The sequence below is a fragment of the Solanum stenotomum genome, chromosome 10, assembly GCF_019186545.1.
Source record: "Solanum stenotomum isolate F172 chromosome 10, ASM1918654v1, whole genome shotgun sequence".
NCBI classification, from domain to species: domain Eukaryota; kingdom Viridiplantae; phylum Streptophyta; class Magnoliopsida; order Solanales; family Solanaceae; genus Solanum; species Solanum stenotomum.
Window position 1 is genome coordinate 368,225 of NC_064291.1, and position 25,000 is coordinate 393,224.

A 25,000-nucleotide genomic window follows, 5' to 3' on the forward strand; every position below is an offset into this window, starting at 1 on the left:
TAATGGTAATGCTAATTCGGTAACTCTAGAGAACCCATGTAGGGAAAGGTTAGAGTGGGAATGGGGTACAAGCCTAAGTCAGGTAAGGTCATATCTATCGTATGGGGTAGGAAACTAGTGGGGCAGAATTGTTTGGCGTGATTGGATCATATTTAGGATGTTGAGGTCGAATTTCCCTCTATTGAGTGTATTTTTGTGGTGTCAAAATTTAGAGATCTTAAAGCTCAAATCCAGGAGCTTCTTGATTAAGGTTTCATCCCTCCTTGTGCTTCCTCGTAGGGTGTTCCTGTCTTTTTTGTTAAGAAGAAGGATGGTAGTATGAGGACTGTTGATTTTATCTTAAGCTATAAAGGGGTGGATTAATATCGGGATGACCCATTGAGTATACTTGGGTGAAGGCAATTGAAGTATTTTAGTAAGAAAGTGCGCATAAAAATTGGGTTAGTCCTTTGAATTTGATGGGTATACCTGAGTTTGAGGTGTTGTGTTGATGAAAAGTATGACTTTGTGGTGATAGTCAGGGCTGACTGAGCATAAGGGTAATAAGAGTTTGTGATGAAATGCAACTATATAATAAGATTGGTTGGCAACTATTGAAAAAGTCTTGAGAAATGAGTGTACAGATATTAGCTCGAGTGTGATGATAAGTGCTTGGTTCTTGTTTTTGAGCTTAGTAATGTGTATGATTGACATTTTAGTGAAATATATTGTAACATCGATGGATATGCGATCAATGATAAACGAAGATCCATGAATTCATAAACATTTTCAAGGTACAAGCTAATGTTGATAAAGAAATGGATTGTGTTATACGGTGGAAATTACAATTCAATTTTTCATTGTAAGTCTACATTTGTAGTGATGTATTTTGCCAAGGTATGAATTGTCAGGGTGAGAAATGATCAATTGTATTCGGTATAAAGCATTTGAAAGGGCTTACGCCTGGGTTGAGTCGTAAGCTTACTACTATTGATTGTTAAGTACCTAAGAAAGATTTCATTTTAAAAGTGTTGGTTTATAATAAGGTAAATGGTTGGAGTGTTTATGATGGTTGTTGGTATTGTGCGTACGATTCACTAGCTATGCTCTAGTGTGTTTTCACTTTTGTGGGTGGATCAGGGGTACCAAATCCTGCGATGTTCTCTTGGTTGAGTGGGAAGATTGAGAAGATTTGATTGTTTCGAATGACATAATTGGTGTTGTCTTGGAGTTGTTAAAGTATTTTAGTGGTTCGACATGTACCACTTGCTTATGAGAATTCATACAAGAGCTACCCAGTGTGATCATGGCTGTCCGACAATCTTAATATTCGTCTAGTCATCGAGGTCATGTATTGATTGTGTGTGGATGAATGCGAGGATCATTGGGTCTAATTCTACTGTTCTTAAGGGTAATCTACAATCATAATTGCTAAATCGAGCATTCGATAGTATGATTAAAAGGTTGTATGCTTGGACATATCCCTCGATGAGTATCTGATATCTAAAGATCAAATTTTGTAACTTAAGCTCATGAAAATTTATTTTGTGAGAAGGAGATGTTGATAAGAACTATGCTTGGTTGAGTATTATGAGTGTGTGTTGGTTGGTTCAGGTCCACCTCTAATTGTAGCGAGTATTGATTTAGAATTTTATCATGCTTATGTGAGAAAGGATTAGTCCTGATGATTGTGTCAATGTCCTTAATAACATGTGGCAGACGTGTGTACGATCAACTTTGGTTGTTATTGAGAATAACTTTTGTTGTTAGTTAAGTTTACATACAATAATAATTATCACTCGGGTATTGTGATGACTTCATTGAGGCATTGTATGAGAGGATGTGTAGATCACCCATACAGTGGTTTGGGGCTGAAGATGTAAAACCTTTGGGAGTTGATTTGGTGAATGATTATCAAGATAAGGTGAGAAGTATCCAAGCTAAGCTTCTAGCAGCCCAGAGTCGACAGAAAAAGTATGCGGGACAAGTATCCTTAATGATTCGACGATTCAGATACTACTCTACTCTTACTTTAGCCAGTCTTTCCTAGTTGATCACTCGGGGACGAGTGATGGGTAAATTGGTATCTATTGTAACGACGTGATTCCATCGTTAGGGAAAAGTCAATGGGAAAAAAATTGGACTAGAAAAACTTTTGAGTAGTAACTTGAAATTTCCTAGCCTAATCCAAATTTGGACGAAATCAGAGTCAGCCGAGTCTAGGCAATATCTTGTAATGAATGAGAAGTGTAATAATAAAATTGATTGCGTGAGTGGATAACTAAGACGTTAAGAAATCCATATGACTTTACGGAATTGAATTCGGGTAAGTAGAACTCCCGAAATTGATCTTAGCGTGAACGGGTGTTTTCTGAGTGTCGTGGGATGAAGGTGTGTTGTGAAATGGGGGTTTGGAGCTCTTAATTCGACATTTTGTTTCCGTGCAAGCTGTTGTGGTGAAATTATTCCCGCCATGGAAGGGCTGTTGTGGCGGGCTGGGGGTCGCCAAAGCAGGACAATCGCGATTTAAGTCGGAAATATACCCCAAAATCGTTTTATTCTACAAGTGTCAACTTTGAGAGCTAAGAGACAACCCCAAGTGCTTTCTTGACAGTTTTCCACCATTCTTGAGGCTAAAGGTAAGGTTTTAACTCCCGGAATTCATTTTTTGATCCATAGAATGTAAATTCGTGGGTGATTATCGAGGGTTGAGGGTTTTGATCTGGAAATTATGGTGGAAAAATCCCTAATTTGGGTATTAGGATCTTGGGTTTGGTCTAGGGTTATTGGGTTTGTTGTAATCTGGATAATTAGACCTTTGATTGTTGATCCTTGCTTATATTAATTGTTTGTAGACCTAGAACAGGCGGAAAGAATCCGAAAAAGGAAGATTCAAGTGCCTTAGGGGATTCAAGCTTGGATTCGAGGTAGGTGATGGTTGTGATTTCATGTTGGTGTGATATATGTTTGTAATTGCTGATTATAATGCATGTATGTATGCGAATGTTGAATTATTGATCACTCTAATCGTAGATGAGGATAATTAAATAATTATATGCCATGAATCATCTCTTGTTGTATGATTGTGAGGATATACATTGATATTGGGGATAAGGGTCTAAAAAATATCCCAACTTTGGTCGAATTTGTTGTTGCGATACTAAACTTTCATGAGAACCTATTACCTCCCTAGACTATTTAATACCGTATTTTTACCCCCTGAACTATTTAATAGTGTATTTTAAATGTATATATGTGCCCACGTGGACACATTACTATTTATAATTTTGCATTATTTTTTATGTCCATGTGGGCAAATATATATGTTTAAAATACGGTATTAAATAGTCTAGGGAGGTAATAGGTCCTCATGAAAGTTTAGTATCGCAACAGCAAATTCGACCAAAGTTGAGGTATTTTTCAAACCCTTATCCCTTGTTATTGTGATTGTAGTTTATTGAATGGATCGGGTGTTACGTTCCGTCACACTAACTTGGATTGATTGCCATGTTCTGGCATAAATATGGGATCGATTACCACGTTCCGGCATAAATATGGGATCGGTTATCACTTTTTGGCATAAACATTGGATCGAGCACCACGAACCGGTACACTAACAATTTGGGTTTGGGTTCCATGAGAGGACCATTGAATTGGGTTTCGTGAGATGACCATTGAATTGTGTTGTGTATCTACTTTTGTTGATTACGTTCACATCTAATGGTGATTGAGGTTGAAAGACTGTTTGTTGTTCTAAAATGATAACCAATATGTATTACTGAGAATGTGGAATGCTACATTAATCTTGAAAAGATGACTAATATTGTATATGTTTGGTATATGCCTGTTTTATAATGTTGTGGTTACTTGCATGTGTTTCACTTATTGGGATAGCAACGTGATCCTACCAGTACACTGTGGTTGTGTACTGCTACTACACTTATTTGTTCTTTGTTGAGTACAGGGCATCTTCAGACGGCTATTGATAGACTTCTGCTAGGTGACTATTAAGCGTGATCAGATTTAAGGGTGAACCAGTTCTTTCAGGCTGTCATGGATCTTTCTTGTTTAAGTCCACTCTCTTCGGACTCAGACTATTTGTTAAAGCTGTTTGTTTAGTTTTGGGGTTGTGCCCCTTGTTCTTAGACTTGTCGTTCGTAGAGTTTTGGTACAATGACTTTCATGTTCTAGGGGTTGAATATCTGCATTAGTTTGGTTAGTTAATTGTTTAAACCTTTGGAGTTTATGGGGACTCCATTTTTATTGTCATTTAAATCTGCTTCCGTATCTTTAAATGCCTTAGATTTTAGTTAAGTTGTTAGTTGGGTTGTAGTAATGGTTCTCCCACCGAAGGGTTAGTATGGGTGTCAATCACGATGGTCTGAGTCGTGACAATGTTGGTATCAGAGCCCTAGGTTTGTTGATCTCATTGTACCAAAACGATTCTAGTAGAGTCTTGTGGAAGGATACGAAGACGTCTGTACTTTTCTTTGAGAGGCTATAAGACTTTAGGAAAAACTCACTTTCTTCTATTCTTTCGTGCTATGACTTGAATCCAATTGGTATCTGGGTGATACAAATTGGTATCTTTCCTCCTTCACTCTATTGTTCGAACTAAGGCAACAACAGTGATAGCACCATCACTAGAAAGAGAGAATGTGTATAGACTAACGACAGTTGAATAGTGTCACCATTCGGAACAAGTATCCACTGTCTCAGATAAATGATCTTTTGACCAGTTGCAGGGTGAATCAGTTTACATTTTGCTCTTCTACTGGGAGACCGGTAATGGTTATCTATGGAACAAACTAATTTAGAAATCGGGCATGTCTGTGAGTTGTAACTTGAAAATCGTGAATGTGTGTTCCTTGTTGCCTGAATTAACTGTGAATGTGGAAGTTGTATTTGCTTGAATGTGATGATATAATCATGTGCACAATAAGTGTGGGTCTGAATTTTGATATGTGCAATATGCTGGTTGAATTGATTGAAACTACGTAAATTGTAATTGCTGAGTATCGTGAAACTTGTTGTGAAAAGAAGGTCACGACTAAGTTCGATGCAAGAGTCTAGATAATGTACGGGGTGATTCGTAAGAAAGATCTGGACGTGTCTTGCGCTTGAGTAATAACCGCGTGAGTGTCTGGGTGTATCCTGGGGATGTGTGGGTTATGGTGTTGAATTAATGAAAATGAGTTGAATTGTGTATCGTTGGATTGACTTGGGGTATACAATGATTATCCTAGTTCAGAGGATTATCCTAAATTGCTCAGACTTAGAAAAGAGGAAGAAAAAAAAACCATAAAAATTTATTACCTGGGTACTGTTTCCGTCTGAGTCGCTGGGGCAGGATTTTTCCGCCAGAGCTGAAATTCCCCGCCAGAGCAGGACAGGGCGAGACAAAACATCAGCCCTGTCTCCTCTATTTTTTCCAGGTCTCCTTATAGAACCCGAATCGAATTCGAACTAACCCCTGCAATCCAATTAGTGTTCAGCAATCGAGGATAGACTATAAAACCTTGTAATTAATCGAATGCTGTCAAAAACAACAGAAAAGCTGGCATCCATGTAATTACAAAAACAAAAGGGGTGTGTGAAATTTTCCAAGTGTGAATTTTGGTTGACTTCAGTTGCCTTTTTGGGGCATGTAGTTTCAACGAACGGGGTAATGGTAGATTCCCAAAAAATTGAAGCAGACAGGAATTGAGTCCGACTTAGTTTGTGACCACCTATTTCAGTAAAAAAGTTATGCAATAATCATAACTGTGTTATGACTTCTTTTGTTCTTTTTTGGTAGTCAATTTGCACAGAATGTAAAGTACTTTAACCATTATTATAAGCACTGAATTATGATGTTTTTTTAAAAAAATATTTAACAGCAAAACACAATATTATCCCCATCATATAATTATATTAAATATTGAACTCAAATAAAGTAATAATATGTTATAATATTTCTCAAAATAAAAGAAAATGTTGAATGAGCATATACAACTAAATATCAAAAATATGTTGTTAAAATATTTGAATACTTTAGAACTGCACAATTGTGAAGAGAATTTGAATACGTTATCATTATCAATAATTTAATTAAATTTATTTATTAATTGAATTTCTTTTTTTATATACATATTCAAAGAAAAATATTATTTCATAAAATTTATAAGATTTTAATTGGTTATTTCATAAAATTTATAAGATTTTAATTGACCGTGCGAAGCGCGAATTAGTTAACTAGTTTCAAATATAATTTGGGAGAGGGTATACTCTGCCTTATCCCATTTTTTTACTAGTTTATCGCTAATTCATCATTGATTAAAATTAGCAATAAATTTTATTGTTTACTAATCTAGGGAACGAAAACATTTATTGCACATAGGGAATATTTTCCCTTTTAATATGCTTAACTTAGTGCAAATTTTATTTAATCGAACCGACGAATTAAAACGAATATTGAACATCAAATAAGAAATTATAAAAATTAAAAAGAAGGTGACATAAAATGTTATCATGAAAGAAAGCAGAGAAGATGACAAGAAGAAAAAGTATTGTTTTGATGTAGTGAAAACAAAAATTGATTGTAATTATTAAAATTATATAGACTCTGATATAATATAAAACATTAATTATTATGTCTCGTGTAAAATATGATTCCACCTTGTTCATTGTTAGATTAGCGTTTTAGGGGGTTGTTCAAAGAAAGCAAACAAACCCCATCAAATTGATAAACCAAGTCAAATCAAGAATTTTTTTTAGTGATTTAGTTTGATATTGAAAAAAAAAACTATAATCATAATATTTGTTTGGTTTGATTTTAATTTTTTTTATAAAAAAAGTCAAATCGAAACTAAACTAAACAGATATCGTATTTTAGCACTCAATTATGGGACCAAGCTAGTTAATTTAACCTGTATAATTTTTCAATGTTTTAAACAAGTTTTTGTTGAAAGCATATAGTAAAATCTTTAGTTACAATTTCATGAATTTGAATCAAAGAGTTTTAAGAAAATAAGGTATTAATTGGGAAGAAATAATTAGTTAAAATTATATGGACGTTTACAATCTATATCACTGGAAACAATTTATCCAAAATTAGGCGTCTTAAATCTACATTATTAAAAATAATTGATAAAAAATTATGTGTCCACCATATATTCAGAACTAAAATATATTAGCTTTAATTTTTATGGAAATATTTGAATAACAAAACGAAATTGTTTGTATCAAAACTAGACTTCTACACCACTAAAATGAATTTATTGTATCTTTTTTTAATTTTTTTTTTTATTAATAGACATGAATGGTAACAAAGTCAACAATTAAAATGAGTTTACTTTATAACTTACTAAATTAGGCGGCTATAGTTTCCCATTTCTTCTAATTATATAAACCACCACATTTTCATATCTTTAATTTACACACAATATATTATCAATAAAATGTTGTCACTTGGTATTTATATTATTGGATCTTTACTTGTTATAATCATTATACATTATTGGAGGAACCCAAAAAGCAATGGAAAACTCCCACCAGGTTCAATGGGTTGGCCATTAATTGGTGAGACTATTCCATTCTTTGCACCAAATACATCATTTGACATTTCTCCTTTTGTGAAGGAGAGGATGCAAAGGTAAAATAACAAATTAAAAGTTAATATTATCATTATGTTCTTTATAATTACATTTTGTTATAGCTGTCAAAAATATTCCAACAAATGTCGTCATTATAGAGATGTTTGATGACAAGAGAGACGTGCTCATATGACAATCAATGTCCACCTCAAATTCTAAAATTGTGGGTTTGAATCATCAAGGAGTAAAAATGATGGGAGCTTCACTGATTCGGGATTGATCTCTATATACTCTTTTTATCTGATCAATTTGTGTGTCATATATTCTTTTTAATTTGTTTAATAGAATGACATACTTTATTTTTGGCATAATATATAAACATGCTCTTTAACTTAACTTCATCTAGCATCTATGCCCTCCAACCTTGGGTGTGCATCAATAGTCACTTAGACTTCTATAAAATTGAACTAGTAGACACACACGTCCTACTTGTTGTCCTATGTGGCAATTCACTTCCTATGAGGCATCATAAGTGGTGTCATTCATGTCCTATTAGGCATCATAAGTGGTGCCCTACGTGTATTATGTCACGTAGGACACGTGTGTCTACTTGTTTAATTTTATACAAGTTTAAGTGCTTAATTGTGCACATCCAAAGTTGAAGGGGATTGATGCCAATGAGGGCCAAGTTAAAAGATATATTTATGTATTATGCCTTTATTTTTTTGTATACAAAAACAATTTAATGTTGAGCGTCTCATTCTACACTTGATGAGATGATTTATAGACACACAAATATCTATGACTTATTTTAGACAACAAATTTCAAAAGTCTTTTTTTATTACACTGCATGCTCAGTCACCATCACATAATTAGAAGACATAATACATAAACATGACCCTTAACTTGGCTTCAGCGAATAATTATGCCCTCCCACTTTGAGTGTACACAAGTAAGCACTTAAATTTGTATAAAATTGAACAAATAAACACATGTGTCCTACATGGCATAATACACGTAGAAAGCCGCCACGTAGGACACAAAATCGCTATGTAGAACGAATGTGTTTATTTGTTCAATTTTATACAAGTTTAATTACCTATTTGTGCATACCTAAAGTTAAAGTTCATAGTTGTCAACTGATGCCAAGTTAAAGGTTATGATTATGCATTATGCCTAATTAGAATAAAGGGATCTAATTGCGGCTTCACAATGTATTTATCATATTTTTTTTTCTCAAAAAGAATGTCAAACTTTTTTATGTAGATATGATTTAACTTTAAATTTCTCATTTTATACTTAATACGATGATTTATAGTCACACAAATGTCTATAATTTATTTGAGACTATAAGTATTTCTTTCTTTCTTAAACTACATGCACATACACCACATAATTAATTGGAACACATTGATCTAAGCACGAGTTCATAGGCTTGACATAACTTAGTAAAACGGAAACAAATGTTATATATATGTTAAAAATAAAATAACTTAATATACATTTCACATCCCACTTATCTCTCAACTCAAAACTCACAACATCTAAATTCTTAATCAGGTATGGGCCGATATTTCGAACTAGTTTGGTGGGATATCCAATCATAGTATCCACAGACCCTGATTTTAATTACTTCATCTTCCAACAAGAAGGGCAATTGTTCCAAAGTTGGTATCCACATACTTTTGAAGAGATTTTTGGAAAGCAAAATGTTGGATCTTTACATGGCTTTATGTACAAGTACTTGAAAAATATGGTGCTAAATCTTTTTGGCCCTGAAAGTTTGAAAAATATGCTGCATGAGGTTGAAAAAACTACAAATAATAACTTGAAGAGATGGTCAAGACAAAAGAGTGTTGAGATGAAGGAAGCAACAACAAAGGTAAGTCGTCTAAATTCCAGGGTAATTTCAGAGAAGGTCACTCGACTTTCATTCTATTATGTAGAAATTCACTAAACTATATTTTATAACAAAAAAAATTACTGCTTGGACAAGGTAAGTAGTCTAAATTTCAGAGTAATGCATTAGTTAAGAAGTCATATTAAAAATAGAGAAAAGGATCATAGCAACAACAACAAAAAATATGGTGACCAAGCAACAGATAGGAGGGAAAAAAACAATAAATAATAATAAATACAAGACTAAATAGTAAGAGCCTGTTTGGATTGACTTAAAAGTTGGTCAAACTTATTTTTAAGTTACTTTAGCTTTTGAGAGTATTTGACAAAGTTAAAAACAACTTAAAATAAATATAAAATAACTTTTAAAAGTTATTAAAAGTAGATTCACCTTTATTTTTCACTTTTTCACTTAAAATTACTTAAGTTTGACTTTTAAAAACTACTTTTTTTAAGCTAAATCAAACGGGCTCTAAGAGACTAATAATAATAGGCTTAAGTCATTGACAATCCCTTAAAATTATCCGCATAATTCACTTAGACACCTCAACTAGGACTTGTACCTATTGAACATCTAAATTGTGCAAAACATGTACCTATTAAACACAAAACACTGATTTGGCAAAACTCGTGTTATGGACTTTCTTGGGGCGCTTGAAGAAATTTAAATAGTGTTTTTTTAAAAAAAAAATACATTTTTCTTCTTTTATTGATACTTGACACTGTAATTAATTTAATTTTTTTCCTTCTTTCATTGACACTTTTTTTTTTTTTAAAAAAAAAAAAAACACCCCACCCCCATCTTCTTCTTATTTTTAGTTTCCAAAGTTTTCTCCATTTTAGCTCCAACACTTTTTTAAAATACTTTTTTGTTTTATCTTTTTCCTTTCAAATCTAAATCAACTAATTGAATGTATGAAAAAAGAAGAAAGAAGATAAATGATTTTTAAGCATCAGAGAAAATTTTTTTTGCCAATATTCGTCTATCACTATTTTTGAACAAATATTACTACTCAAATTAAAATGTAAATCCACTAAATTTATCAAAAATGATATCCAAAAATTTGGTAGAATTAATTTTTGAGCTATCAATTTCTTTTTGTCATCAATCTAAAATAAGTATCCTCTGGTCAATTCCCTTTCTCTTTTACTCTTATACCATTCTTTCTCTATGACGTATTAGTATGAAAATATGTTTTTTTTTAAAAGGTTAATCTTCAAGTTATTTAAAAAGAAATTGAATTTTGTGGTTTGGGAAAGAATATATTTAGGGAAGAAGATGAAGATAAAAGGGGGCAGGGAGGAGGTTGGGTAGGGGTGGGGCTGATAGAATATATTGATATTTTCATTTTTTTCATTCTTTTTTTAAAAAAAATAGATATAAAATGTGTTTGAAATAATTTTATACAAAAAAAATATTTTTCCTATTATTTTGGGGTCCCAATGCCACGTGTTATTTTTTTTAATTAGTCAGGTTGTCATGTCAGCGAAAAACTCTTCATATTTTTTGGCTATTATAAAAAAATGTCTAATAGGAATAATTTTTGAATAGTTAAAAGTGTTCAATATGTACTAGTCTTAGTTGAGGTATCTAAGTGAATTATACAGACAACTTTAAGGGATCGTCGATGACTTAAGCCAATAATAATAATATTGAAAGAGAAACTAATATGCTTAGTATTTTTTCGGCATAATATGTATACCTCAAAGAGGTTGTATTTTGTTTGCAAATGATATTTGAATTCAAAGCAAAATATTTTATATTTTTTCAGATGATATTTGATATAACTGGAAAAAAACTTATCAGCTATGATTCTGAGAACTCTACAGAGAATGTGTGTGAAAATTTTGCTACTTTTATAAAGGGATTAATTTCCTTCCCTTTATGCTTTCCTGGAACTGCCTATCACAAGTGTTTACAGGTATTTCTGAGTTTGATTTCTATACACTAATAATATCATAATAATTACATATAATCTCTAATAAAAAGTAATCAGTAACCTGAAAATAAAATGAATTACCTACTATAAAAGTTAAAAATAAAGTGATAGTATAAAAGTTCTTTACTTTATCAGTATTTATATTATATATTCTCTATAGCAATATTTCATTATAACTTCCAAAAATATAGACAAAATAATATTATTATAACGATGTTTGACTAAATTTGTACAAGTCATGATTGAACTAACTGTTGAAGGTGTTCATTAGGGAAGAAAGAAGATAATGAAGATGCTCAAGAGAATGCTAGAGGAAAGGAAATCACAACCAAGAAAAGAACAAAGTGACTTCTTTGATTATGTATTAGAAGAACTTCAAAGTAAAGACACAATTCTCACTGAGGCAATAGCTTTGGATTTGATGTTTGTGTTGCTATTTGCTAGCTTTGAGACAACCTCTTTGGCTATAACTTTGGCTATTAAATTTCTTCATGAACATCCAAAGGCTTTGAAAGAATTAACAGTAAGTAAAACCATAATCTTCTTCATCAATTGAACAACATATGCACTTACTTGACAAAGTCGGATTCAGAAGTTGAACTTTTTATAATAACGATATCAAGTGTTACAATAATTTCTCTAAATAACAATCAAACATTCCTCAAATGTTCAGGAGGAACATGAGGCAATAATTAGAAGAAGGGAAAATGCATCTTATGGACTTACATGGAAAGAGTATAAATCAATGAAGTTCACATTTCAGGTATTTAATCTAAATTACAATATTGTTCCTTCCAACTCTAAATAAATTATCATAAATTAATTAATTTCATTGAAAATGTAGCTTATCAATGAAACAATCAGATTGGCAAATATTGCTCCTTTGATTTTCAGGAAAGCACTTAAAGACATCAACTTCAAAGGTATGTAATTAAAAGACATTAAAATTCATTACCACTTAGTTATTGTGAACAAGAAATCAAGATTTACTCAAGGGAGACATATCTTAATATAATAAGGATTTAATTTATAGAGGTGTCAAAAGGTGTTAACCGAGGGGAAGGTGTAAGACACTCCTCAATTTATTGAAGGGAGACATACCCTCATTAAAAAAAATGACACATATATACCATTTTTGTCTAACAAATGATGCATATATATATATATATATTCACTGTCTAATAAATTGTGCATATTTACTGAACTAAAAAAAATAATACTAAAACGATTTTTAATGCCAAAAATGCCACGCGATTTTGGAAAATAACCTCATCCATATTTTATATTTTATTTAGTCATCACCCTATGATGGTGATGATGATATTGCTTAGTCTGTTATGCTATATGTATTAAAAAAACAATACTAATGATAACAATAAGTTTACAGAAATATAAACAACAAAGTTTAAATCATGTAATGAAAAATAGAAATTAATAACATCAACGGATATTAATAATTGTATATTGTATGAGACAAAAGGGAAGGAAAATCGAGCACTGAATGCACAATGTCCCCTTAAGAAATTATTCCCCTCTAGTATCTGAGGCTTAAAGGAATAGATCCTTCCAAGATAGAACGATTCTATTCATCAATGTATTGCTACAAAAAACAATGGTGTCAACGAGCCACTCAACGGGAGTAAAGTACACGAATAATTTAATTATACAAAAGAAGAAGAAGAAGAAGTTCAGAAATTTCGAAAGTGAAAAGTCTAAGGAATCACATGTATTTATAGACAAGAAGCACTATTTCCGAAAGTTTGCAACCTTTCAGAAACCACACGACCATTCATGAAAGTTTGCAACCTTCCAGAACAGTCATGAAGGTTCTTGAAAGTTACAACCTTTCAGAACAGTCATTTCAAACAGTGGAAAATTCAAATAAAACGGGAAAGACGTTTTAAAACACGAGTCGAGTTGGATTGGGTCATTTTGGTTAATTAATTAAATAATTAAAATCGATTAGGACATTACTTAATTAATAATTAATTAAGTAATTAAAAACGTTGTCCAAAAAATAATCTAGCCAAAGTCGTAGTTGAGGAACGATAGCGCGAGGGGTCCCTCGTTCCAACCCTTTTAACAACTAGTAGAAGTGTTTCCTTATTTAAACAATTGAACTTTTCTTTCCACCACCAATAAGGGAGAATTGCTTTTTATTAATTAAAGCATAAGAGAACACTTCATATTTTCTCCTTTCATCTTCCCTCCATAACTCATTAGTTCTTACTATATACCCAACATAGTCGAACAAGCATCCTAGTCTAAGTCAATAGAGTGATACCTAAATATAGAAGAAGAATTGTACAAAAACTAAAGACAAAGTATTTGTGAGAGTGATCCATAAATTAGCAGGTTATTAATCAGTCCAAACATGAAAACTCATGTTACCACACTTACTTCTATACACTGAATATATAAAAGAAATATTATCAGTAAGTCACATTAAAGATAGTTAAAGATAACGTTTAAGAATCGGAGAAGGGCCTAAAATGCCCCTCAAGTATTTGAATTGGTACAAATTACCCTCTATTCACCTATCGGCCCTTAAATACATCTGACGTCCATCTTTCGGCTCAAAAATACCCTGATGTCTAAAAGATCATAAGCATTAGGTGGATGAAGGGTAATATTATACCAAATCTCATAGTTTAAGGGCATTTTAGGCCCTTTCCGTTAAAATAATTTGAAATTACTTAATATATAAGCTCACATGATTGACTTGATTTTTTGAATTTCATAGTAAATTTAAAATTGTAAAAAGGTTAGACATCTACTCTCTACACTACTCCCTCCCCGTCCCTTCACTTCCTATCTCTTCCATTTTAAATTTTTTTAATTAAATTTATGACAAACATGAGAGAGAGAGAGAGAAAAAGAAGGAATATAATGATGCATTTATATAGAAATAATTAGTTCAATAAAAGATGACTTAATTAAGCAAATATGTACAAATATTATATTTTTCTTTTGTGTGTATCCAAAATTAAAAATAAAAGAATAAAAATAATCATTTCTCTTATCCCCATCCTCATCCCATCATGACAATAATACTAATTAAAAGAATATAAATATGTGAGTTCATTTCAAGTTTAGTCCCGGATATCCTAATTAAGAATAAGAGATTAAAAAAAAGGAATAAAAGAGAAAATGAACAAGACATTTGGATAATTGAGAGAAAATTTTATATTAATGAAAGTAATAATTTTTTTAGATGAACAATCAGTGGGGGTAAGTATGGATTTTAGTTGGATCCCCATTTATGAATTGGGTTACGTTTTAATAAATTGGGGTTGATTTAAAATAGGTCAATAGGAAAATATCATGAAATTAATTATTTTTTCAATATTATTTTCAAGTGTATCCGGTCAAAATATGAATCATAAGTGGTTTTATAGAAAATATGAATTTTTTAAAATATCATATTTATTATTTATTTGAGAAGAGTTTAAATTTGGACCAATCACATTAAGCAATACAATAAATAAATATTTAATAATTTTACTTTAAGGGAGCTATTAAAAATAAGGGTAAATATGAGTCAAAGGATTAACATCTAGGGTATTTTTGAGCCGAAAGGTAGACATCAGGGGTATTTTAGGGCCTATAGGTGGATGAAGGGTAGTTTTGTACCAATTCAAATACTTTAAGGGCATTTTAGACCCTTCTCCGATTTAAGAACATGTTAAATTATATTAATCATGTAAAAAACTCATTAGATTATTATTAGAATAAAATAAATTACTATATATAATAAACTTTTGTGAGATGCAGGATATACCATTCCAGCTGGTTGGGCAGTTATGGTGTGTCCTCCAGCTGTCCACTTAAATCCTGTCAAATATGAAGATCCACTTCAGTTCAATCCATGGAGATGGGAGGTGAGTTATTCGTCGAAAAATTATATTATGATTTGATATAAAAATTATTTAAAAAATCAACCATATATTTGGTTATATATTATTTTGACTTTTCACTTTAAATTTGAAAAACTATTTTTTCAAGTTAATTAAAAATAAACAAATTTTTAAAAATAATTTTTCAACTGAAATGTATATTCAAATAATATAATTTCAACTTTCCAATACTTTTTCTAAATTTGATTTCAAATACTATTTTTCAATATAGTATAAGGGGAGCAACTACTTAAATAGTAGACTAGACCAGAGAGAAAATTATAATGAATTGTTGAAATTGCTTACAGGGAATAGAACTAAATGGAGCATCTAGGAATTTTATGGCATTTGGAGGTGGCATGAGATTTTGTATTGGAGCAGACTTTGCTAAGGTGCAAATGGCTGTCTTTCTCCATTGCTTTGTGACCAAGTACAAGTAAGTTATACAAAATATATACATTGATTAAAGGAATTTGAAAAGAATTTATATAAAAATATGCCCGATATGGAGAGGCGTGATACGATCATTATATACACATTTTTAATTTAAAAATCTTCATTATCATTAGGTGGGAGATAATCAAAGGAGGAGATATAGTACGAACTCCAGGTTTACAATTTCCAAATGGTTACCACATCAAAATCTTTGAAAAATATTACTAAAGGTACTTGCAATGGCAAATTCATATACAGACGTTGAACAAAAGTTATTATTAAGCTCGTGAACTCACTAATGTGAATGTACATCCGCCTTTGGATGCACACAGCCTTTAATTTTGTTATCTATAAGTGCATGTTTTTAAGTTATTAATATGGTTAATTCGTAGTTTATGTATGAATAATGCATTTAAAATGCATGTCGATCTAGAAATTACTCTATCGACAGCTATAATAATACCTTATGTAATATTGCTATGTTAGATGGGAGTTGTTCTAATAATATGAATGTATTTTATATTTACTTCTCTCTTTCTTAATTTTTTGTGTTTTACGATATTATGAAAGTTCATCTATATAACAATCATACCAGTTTCTTATTTTAAAGGTGTTATATATAATTTTTAACGAAGTAACCCCATTCACTGTATATGAGTACGCTATTGATATCATGGACATGCGAATTTACCTTACATTTGTTTTTGTCTTATTACTTAAATAGTTTGGAAACTGAGCTTTTACTTTCCTAGAGTGTCAAATAAATCAAAGGGGTGTTTATGTAATTGTATATCTAACAAAAAAAAACGTCGTATCAATAGGTAAAATATCAATATTGTAAATTGTGTATATGTAATATATAATCAGTGTATATATATTCATTTATATTAGGGAAAATTGTATATAATAGCAAACTATTAATTTAAATTAAATGCTATAAATATAGTTTGATTTAATTGTAGCTCATAGCAAACTGTTGCTATTTCACCTCTTTCCTGGTGAATCTCGCTCGCCACTCTCGTTCTCTCCCTTGCCTCTCTCGTTTTTATACAAATGCAAGTGTATAAAGTGCGTTTGTGTTTGTATAAAGCAAGAGAAAATTGTATATATACATATATTTTCGTTCCCCTCTCTCCCCTCTCCCAGATCTCACTCGCCACTCTCCCAGATCTCGCTCTCTCACTCGTCTCTCTCACTTTATACAAAAAACGCAAATTGTATAAAATGCGTTTGTGTTTGTATAAAGCGAGAGAAAATTGTATATATACATATATTTTCGTTCCCCTCTCTCCCCTCTCCCAGATCTCGCTCGCCACTCTCCCAGATCTCGCTCGCTCACTCGCCTCTCTCACTTTATACAATTGATCTTTTTGTATATGTATATCAAAGCAGATTATACAATTGCTTTCTTTTGTATATGTAAAACGAAATATACATATTTATGTTTGCTATGAAGCGCAATTATGCAAACTTTGCTATAACATACAAATATGAATTTTGTATTTGCTATATGTGAAAGTTGCTCTTTAATTTTACACATTACAATAGTTCATCTTCATCAACGACCGGAAGAGGAAATATATTAGGGGAAAAAGGGAAGGAGTGAATTGCACTTTGCTTACAATTGAAAAAAATATCGAATATATGATCATTTTTTTTCGTAATAATTGATAATTATCTTATTTAAAACAAGAAATTTTGACTCAATAAATAATTTGTATCAAAATGCTTTTTAATCTCATAATATTAATCTCTTCCTCAACCTGCTGCACATATACCATTAACCTTGAGATATCCATGTCACCTATCAGCAATGCAGCCCTACCTTCCTTACTCGACAGATGAGCCAACCCAGTAACAAACAAGCTCATTCTACTCTTCATGTCGCAACCATTTCCGGAGCATAACGGGACAGTTGGGTAAACTTCAACCCATACTCATGAACACTCAAAGAATCTTGCTTAAGTGTGAGGAACTCTCATACCTTAGCCTCTTTTAGTTCTCGGGGAAAGAAACGCCCCAAGTAAGCCTCCTCAAAACAAGCCCAACTCGCAGGTGGTGCATCCTCAGCTCTACCCTCTTTCCACTGATCAAACCAAGTCCTAGTAATATTTTTCAGTTGATATGCAGCTAGTTCAACTTGCTCAATATCGACAATATGCATAACCTCAAATACCTTCTTCAATTCTTCAATAAAATTCTTTGGATCCTCTGTAGTGCTCTAATTTGTGAAACTTGGAGGATTCATCCTTAAGAACTCGCGGATCCTCGAAGTGTCAGCTACTTCCTGTCGATTCCCTCTCTGCTGCCCAGCTTGGTTGGTTACAACTTGTCTCAACATCTGGATAGCCTCACGGAACTCAGCATTGGTAACTTTTCCTTGAGGTTGCACTTCATGTGCATTTGGTAACTCTTGTTCCTCAACATTACGTCTAGCAGAACGACCTCTGGCAGCTCTTCGTGAAGGCATGATTATCTGAAAACACGCGCAAGCACGAATTAGAAAGAAACTTTTTAGAGATCAAATTCTAACGTGCGAAATGAGTGTGAAAGAAATGAGAAATTTTCCTAAGTGTTGCAGCCTCCTCATTATAGATGTGGTGCGCTTCACACCGATAACCAGGACTCTACAGACACGACTTCATAGACTCCCTAGGACTCTTGAACTCTGTGCTCTGATACCAAGTTTGTCACGCCCCGAGCCTACACCCCGGACGTGGCTGGCACTCGAGAACCATTGTTTTCCCCAAGCGAACCCTTGGCCTGAATTACTTACTCAACGGAAGACTTAATTCAACAAAGACAAGTCTATGTAATAAACTGAAATGTTATAATAAAACATTTAACTTGTCCATTAAAGAAAACTCAAGTCTTAACATAAGATAATGACAATGAAAAGACGAAAGAACTAACATCTGACTATCTATGAAGCCTCTAAAACAACTGAGATGGATGTCGGGACAAACCCCACGACATCCTAATGAACTAACAAAATAACTGAAAACAATAAAAATGAGTCCTCCGAAATGCAAAAAGGCTCACTAACTGACTCTGGAGTGCTTACTCGATCAACGATGCGCTGGATGCCGATCCTGGTTACCTGTATCTGCATCATAATAAGATGCAGGCCAACTGACATCAATACATTGAATGTACGAGTATGTGAGTTGGAATGCTAAACACAACATAGGCTTGAAAAGAATCTGAAGAACCTACCTAGATCAACTCAACTCAACAAAACTGAACTCATTTCAATATAAAGCAGTTTAAAACAAGTGCAATATAAAGAAAAGTTGTTTAAACCATGATATCAACTCTGTGTGTATGCAAAGATACATATAACTCTGAGATGTATGTAAAAAAACAAATAAACTGTGTATATAAGAATATAATTACTTCTGTGGGAGTTTATCTAACCGACAACCATCACGTAAGAGCTATTGTGATGATACAACATTTTGCCTCACGCTACCAGGGGCGTCCTATACCTTGTCGAGGGTATAGAACCTGAACTACTAAGTGGATCCACTAGTCTATGCTAAAAAACACTAAAGGAATCATCTAAAAAGTATGACCCTTTTCTACCCATGATGGCTACATGGTTTATGGGGGCTGTGAGTTGTCTGAACTCTCCCCCATATTGGTGCTCAATACTACTCTCAAAAAATATAATATTAGCTCTTATGTTTAGAAACATACTTCTTTATGTGATTTGAGATTAGTGCTCAAAAACTTAGCTCAAAGGCTATCTTGGAAATCAAAGTTTTCTCTCTTGCTTCATTTAGAAAGCGATTACTCTTTTCTGAAAACTAGGCCGAAGGCTCTTTGGAAATCGAGGTTTCTATTCTTGTTTAAATGTGAAAAACATTTAAAACTGTCACGACCCGAGTCTACACCCTGGACGTGGCCGGCACTCAAGAACCATTACTGGTCTCCAAGTGAACCCTCATCCTGGATGACTACAAGCGGAAGACTAACTTAAGCATGCAAAAGCTTAAAACCGAATAAAATTCAATAAACTTAAATATAAAGATTTAACTCAAAAGAAAACTCCGAATAAAATAAATTATTCAACACGCCATAAAATAGGCAACTTAAGTCTTTAAAACATTTAATAAAATAAATTAATAATACAGACTTCTCAACTATACTGACTATCTATGAAGCCTCTAACTGATAAAGATGGAAGTCGGGACAAGACCCACGACATCCTGACTAAACTGAAAAGTAAATGAAATCCTCCGGAAACAAGGAAGCTCACCATAGCTAACTCGAACTCCTGGATGTATCAACGAAGCTCCTATTGACGATCCTGATCAATACATGTGTCTGCATCATGAGAAGATGCAGACCAAATGACTCAGTACGTGGAATGTACGAGCATGTAAGGGGAATTCTAAAACATAAACATAAGCTTGAAACTTGATAAAAAGGAAACATACTTAACTCTTTTCAATCTTACTCAACTCAAGGAATACTCCAAACTACTCAAAATTACTCAAACTTACTCAACTCAGAAGTACTCAAGGATAAGATACTCAACTCAAAGATATGTTATTCGACTCTAGGTACTCAACTCAACTCAATATAACTAAAGTCATTTCAATATAAAGCAATTTAAAGTAAGTGCAATATAAAGAAACAAACTGTTTAAAAACATGCTGAAAACTCTGTGTGTATGCAAGGATACTACATAACTCTAAAATGTATGTAAAAATACAATAAACTAACGTATATAAAAATACAATAACTTCTGTGGGAGTTTTTCTAACTGACAACCATTACATAAGAGCTATTGTGATGATACAACAATCTTCCTCACGCTGCCAGCGCATCCTATACCCGGCCAAAGGTATAGGACCTGAACTTCCTAATGGATCCACTAGTCTATTTTGAAAAATGTTCATCTAAAAAGTTCATTGAAAAATGTCCACTAGTCTAACTCTTGAATTTGAGTTATGAATTCAAGAATTATGATTCATGATATGAAGGATCTCAATAACAATATAGCTACTCGATAATTAGGAATAGAACTTTTAAAAGAAACATGAATTCAAGAACTCAAAATCAACTTATCTCAAGAATACTCAAATCTAGGGAAAGTATCCTAGATTACTCTTTTTCTGATCTGAAAGTAGATGTAGGGCGTAAGGACGAACTAGTCCAACACTATGATAGCCTTACATACCTTGAAGAACATGATTCTTGAAGAATCTTGAAAAAGAACTTGATTAGAAGCCTTGAAACTCTAGCTTGAAGGTAAACAATCAAGAAAACCTTTTTTTGAAATTCTTGAATTAGTTTCTTGAAATCTCCATGGCCAAGAAATATGATTTCCATTAGTGAAGATGAAAATATGATTTGTTTTGAGCCTTTTATCAGTCAAGAAAATTTGTTTATGGTTTTCTTGGAGGTAAAAAGACAAACGATTATTTTCAATATTTTTCCGTCGGCTAATTCGTAACAGCACTGTATAGGTTACTAAAATAGTCATAACATTTTATTCATATATTGGATTGACATCAAATTGGTGGGGTTGGAAAGTAGATTCAATTACCTTTAATTGGATAGGTTATGTCTCACGTAACTCTTAATATTCTAAGAGATATGGTCGTTTAAAGTTGACCCAAGCAGAATCTTACATCAAAACTTAATGAAACTTCAAGAACACTTATCAAGAACTCTAATCTTTAAATTTCAAGAACGAAATTACGCTGAATAAATCATGATTGGTGTGTGGGTGAAAGAACCCAACACTATGGAAGCCTACATACCTCTTAGGGATTAAACCCATGGCGAAAATCCGCAACAAGACGCAAAAATCTCGACGAACGCTTGATCCTCTCCTCTTTTCTCCTCTTTTCTCTTCTTTTCTCTTCTTGAACTCTCAACTAAAACCCTAGGCCAGTTTTATGATTATAAAACTGAACCTAATCAGATTAGACCCCTAATATATTACTAAAAACGAATTAAATCTGTTTTGGTAAGGAAAAGACCAAAATACCTCTCTAAAACCCCGTTTTGACTTTCCTTAACTGGACAACCTAACTTCAAAAGGTCATATCTCACTCATCCGACCTCTAAACTTAGCAAACTCAGCGGCGTTGGAAAGATAATTCAAAGGTCTTTCGTACGGTATCTAGTAGCACACCTAACTCATCTTGACCTAGGAGTTATGGTCGTTTGAAGTTGACCAAAAACTTATACTTAAGCATAACTTGCAAAATTTCAGATTTTGCTATTTCCAATTTAATTCTTTTTCGAACTCAAAGTGCTACATATAGTGACCTTAACACTTAAGAGATTTTAATTCCTTGGCAAAACCTCACTCACTACGATGAACGGTTCGAGTCTTAGTTCAAAAAAATTTCTAGGGTGTCACAATATCTCTCCCTTGGGATCATTCGTCCTCAAATGACGACTGGACTGGGTATGGAATGGGCTACTCTTACTAAAGTCTGCGTCTAATGGTCTGCTCTTACTATATTCAAGCTTAACCCAAATACTTAAGTTCGGATTCTATACCTCTCTTTAGGGAATCTCATCCCAAAACTATTACTCCTTATCACCACCTTTAAGCTTAGTATTCTAACAACTCCATGGACTCTTACTAACCAACTACTTCGGATCCAACTAAGGGCTCTCATTTAACTATTTCTCTTAGTAAAATCTAATCCTCTTATTCCTCATTGTTAATAATCTTAGGTGGAATTATCACGCCATCACTAACACGGTAAGAACATCAACCTCCTCTTTCTAACATCACTCAATTACAGAAAGGGCCTCTAAAAAGATATCCCCCAAACTCTTTGAATTCATTACCATCTTAATCTCAAACACTTGACTCAATATCTCATCTTGTCATCTCCCCCTTAGGTCTAAAGCTAACACTTGAAGGCTATGAGAATATTCTATCATTTCTAAATGGTCTACCTCTTATTGCTCTTTTTACTCTTGTGACTTAGCCACACTTCACTGCCCTTATCTAAAGGTTAAGGTCTTTCACTTGTACCACTCATATTGATTGGAGCTAACATTTCAATTCCTCAAGTCTTCTAGATCAAACCTCAAGACTAACATCATCACCCTTATGTTGCCATTTTTTTTTATCATGACACTCATCTCAAATTCAAGCTAAATATTTATGACTAAACCCGAATATTAATATGATTGCTCGCTTACTATACTAACTTACAACTACTATTATGCGCAAATTTTAGAATCACTCATCTACTAGGACCTTATGACAAGTAGTTAATCGTCACCTCTTAACCTTCATACTTACAATTACTATCACCTTCGACTTCGCAACATAAGTACTATTCACTCATTCGCTATACATCAATGCCTACTTAGTTCTATAACACTTTGAATATTATGGGCTCTCCCTCAAAATCATAAGCCGAGCTTAGATCTATCACCTCATGGATACTTTTGCTCTTCTATTCAACACTTACACTTGGTCATTACTACCACAATGACACATCCTCACAACCCCTTTCTAGTTAAGGTATACTCTAACTCATCTTGACTTACAACTCTTACTCTACCTCCTATCCTGAGCTCTTCACAACTCACCACTTCTTAGTCTACCCATAAGGGAAATCTCCTCATTAATAACTTACTAGGTGCATAACTATAATAACATAGTTTGCCTCATCACTCTCTCCCTTTCTAGGATTAATAAACCTCTGCATACTTTCCTCTAACTATGAGATCTATCACTACTACTGCTCATGATCTCGTAGCTCATGCTACCTTTTGGAGTGGAAATATTACCCAAGCTCTAAACATACCTCCTCATAAGGATCTCAACTGAAACAAAGCTTAAGGAAAAGAGTACAACTCGCTTTTAACTTAAATGCACGATTCATATAATAATGGGTGCATTCCTATGAAACTGAACACTTAACTTACTCTTGGACTTCTCTTAAGCCCCTCTGGAGTCTCATGACTTCCTCAAAACTTTTGCTAAGAACAACTCGTCGACAAAAAACTGACTTTGCTTTTCAACCACTTCTAGTATGATGGGTAGTTGAATGATTCTGAAAACGTACGAGTTAGAATAGATCTCTATGACTTAGCTCTATTGCACGATTAAGAGTATGAAAGAAGGGAAACTTTTCTTAAATGTCTACAGTCCCTCATTTATAGAAGTGGGGCCCTCACAACCATAAACGAGAACCTATCGACACGGCTTCATAGACACCCTATGACACTTAAACCTTGCTCTGATACCAAGTTTGTCATGACCCGAGTCTACACCCTGGACGTGGCTGGAACTCAAGAACCATTACTGGTCTCCAAGAAAACCCTCATCCTGGCTGACTACAAGCGGAAGACTAACTTAAGCATGCAAAAGTTTAAAACCGAATAAAATTCAATAAACTTAAATATAAAGATTTAACTCAAAAGAAAACTCCGAATAAAATAAGTTATTCAACTCGCCATAAAATAGGCAACTTAAATCTTTAAAACATTTAATAAAATAAATGAATAATATAGACTTCTCAACTATACTGACTATCTATGAAGCCTCTAACTGATAAAGATGGAAGTCGGGACAAGACCCACGACATCCTGACTAAACTGAAAAGTAAATGAAATCCTCCGGAAACTAGGAAGCTCACCATAGCTAACTCGAACTCCTGGATGTATCAACGAAGCTCCTATTGACGATCCTGATCAATACCTGTGTCTGCATCATGAGAAGATGCAGGTCAAATGGCTCAGTAAGTGGAATGTACGAGCATGTAAGGGGAATTCTAAAACATAAACATAAGCTTGAAACTTGATAAAAAGGAAACATACTTAACTCTTTTCAATCTTACTCAACTCAAGGAATACTCCAAACTACTCAAAACTACTCAAACTTACTCAACTCAGAAGTACTCAAGGATAAGATACTCAACTCAAAGATATGTTATTCGACTCTGGGTACTCAACTCAACTCAATATAACTGAACTCATTTCAATATAAAACAATTTAAAGTAAGTGCAATATAAAGAAACAACCGTTTAAAAACATGCTGAAAACTCTGTGTGTATGCAAGGATACAACATAACTCTAAAATGTATGTAAAAATACAATAAACTAATGTATATAAAAATGCAATAACTTCTGTGGGAGTTTTTTTAATCGACAACATCACATAAGAGCTATTGTGATGATACAACGATCTTCCTCACACTGCCAGGGCATCCTATACCCGGCCAAAGGTATAGGACCTGAACTGCCTAATGGATCCACTAGTCTATTTCGAAAAATGTTCATCT

General features: G+C 33.1%; 1 protein-coding gene across 2 annotated transcripts; it reads left to right on the plus strand.

The window, feature by feature from the left end:
- Positions 1-7,418: 7,418 nt before the first annotated feature.
- On the plus strand, positions 7,419-16,167 carry LOC125878352 (cytochrome P450 87A3-like). 2 transcript variants are annotated; one of them, XM_049559590.1, is made up of 10 exons: positions 7,419-7,612; positions 9,115-9,436; positions 11,226-11,375; positions 11,665-11,916; positions 12,067-12,156; positions 12,238-12,320; positions 14,753-14,760; positions 15,162-15,274; positions 15,598-15,725; positions 15,859-16,167. In XM_049559590.1, the coding sequence occupies exons 1-10, from the start codon at positions 7,419-7,421 to the stop codon at positions 15,950-15,952; spliced, it is 1,434 nt and encodes a 477-aa protein (XP_049415547.1). In that variant the 3' UTR covers positions 15,953-16,167. The 2 variants fall into 2 exon arrangements, with proteins under 2 accessions (XP_049415547.1, XP_049415546.1); XM_049559589.1 differs by lacking the exon at positions 14,753-14,760 and having other exon boundaries at positions 12,238-12,316; positions 15,168-15,274.
- Positions 16,168-25,000: the final 8,833 nt, after the last annotated feature.

Bases quoted from the DNA above. Each gene is read 5' to 3' on its own strand.
- LOC125878352 (XM_049559590.1), top strand. From the start codon at position 7,419: ATGTTGTCACTTGGTATTTATATTATTGGATCTTTACTTGTTATAATC. The intron at 7,613-9,114 runs GTAAAATAACAA...ATTCTTAATCAG, and splicing joins GTGAAGGAGAGGATGCAAAG to GTATGGGCCGATATTTCGAA. The intron at 15,726-15,858 runs GTAAGTTATACA...CATTATCATTAG, and splicing joins TGCTTTGTGACCAAGTACAA to GTGGGAGATAATCAAAGGAG.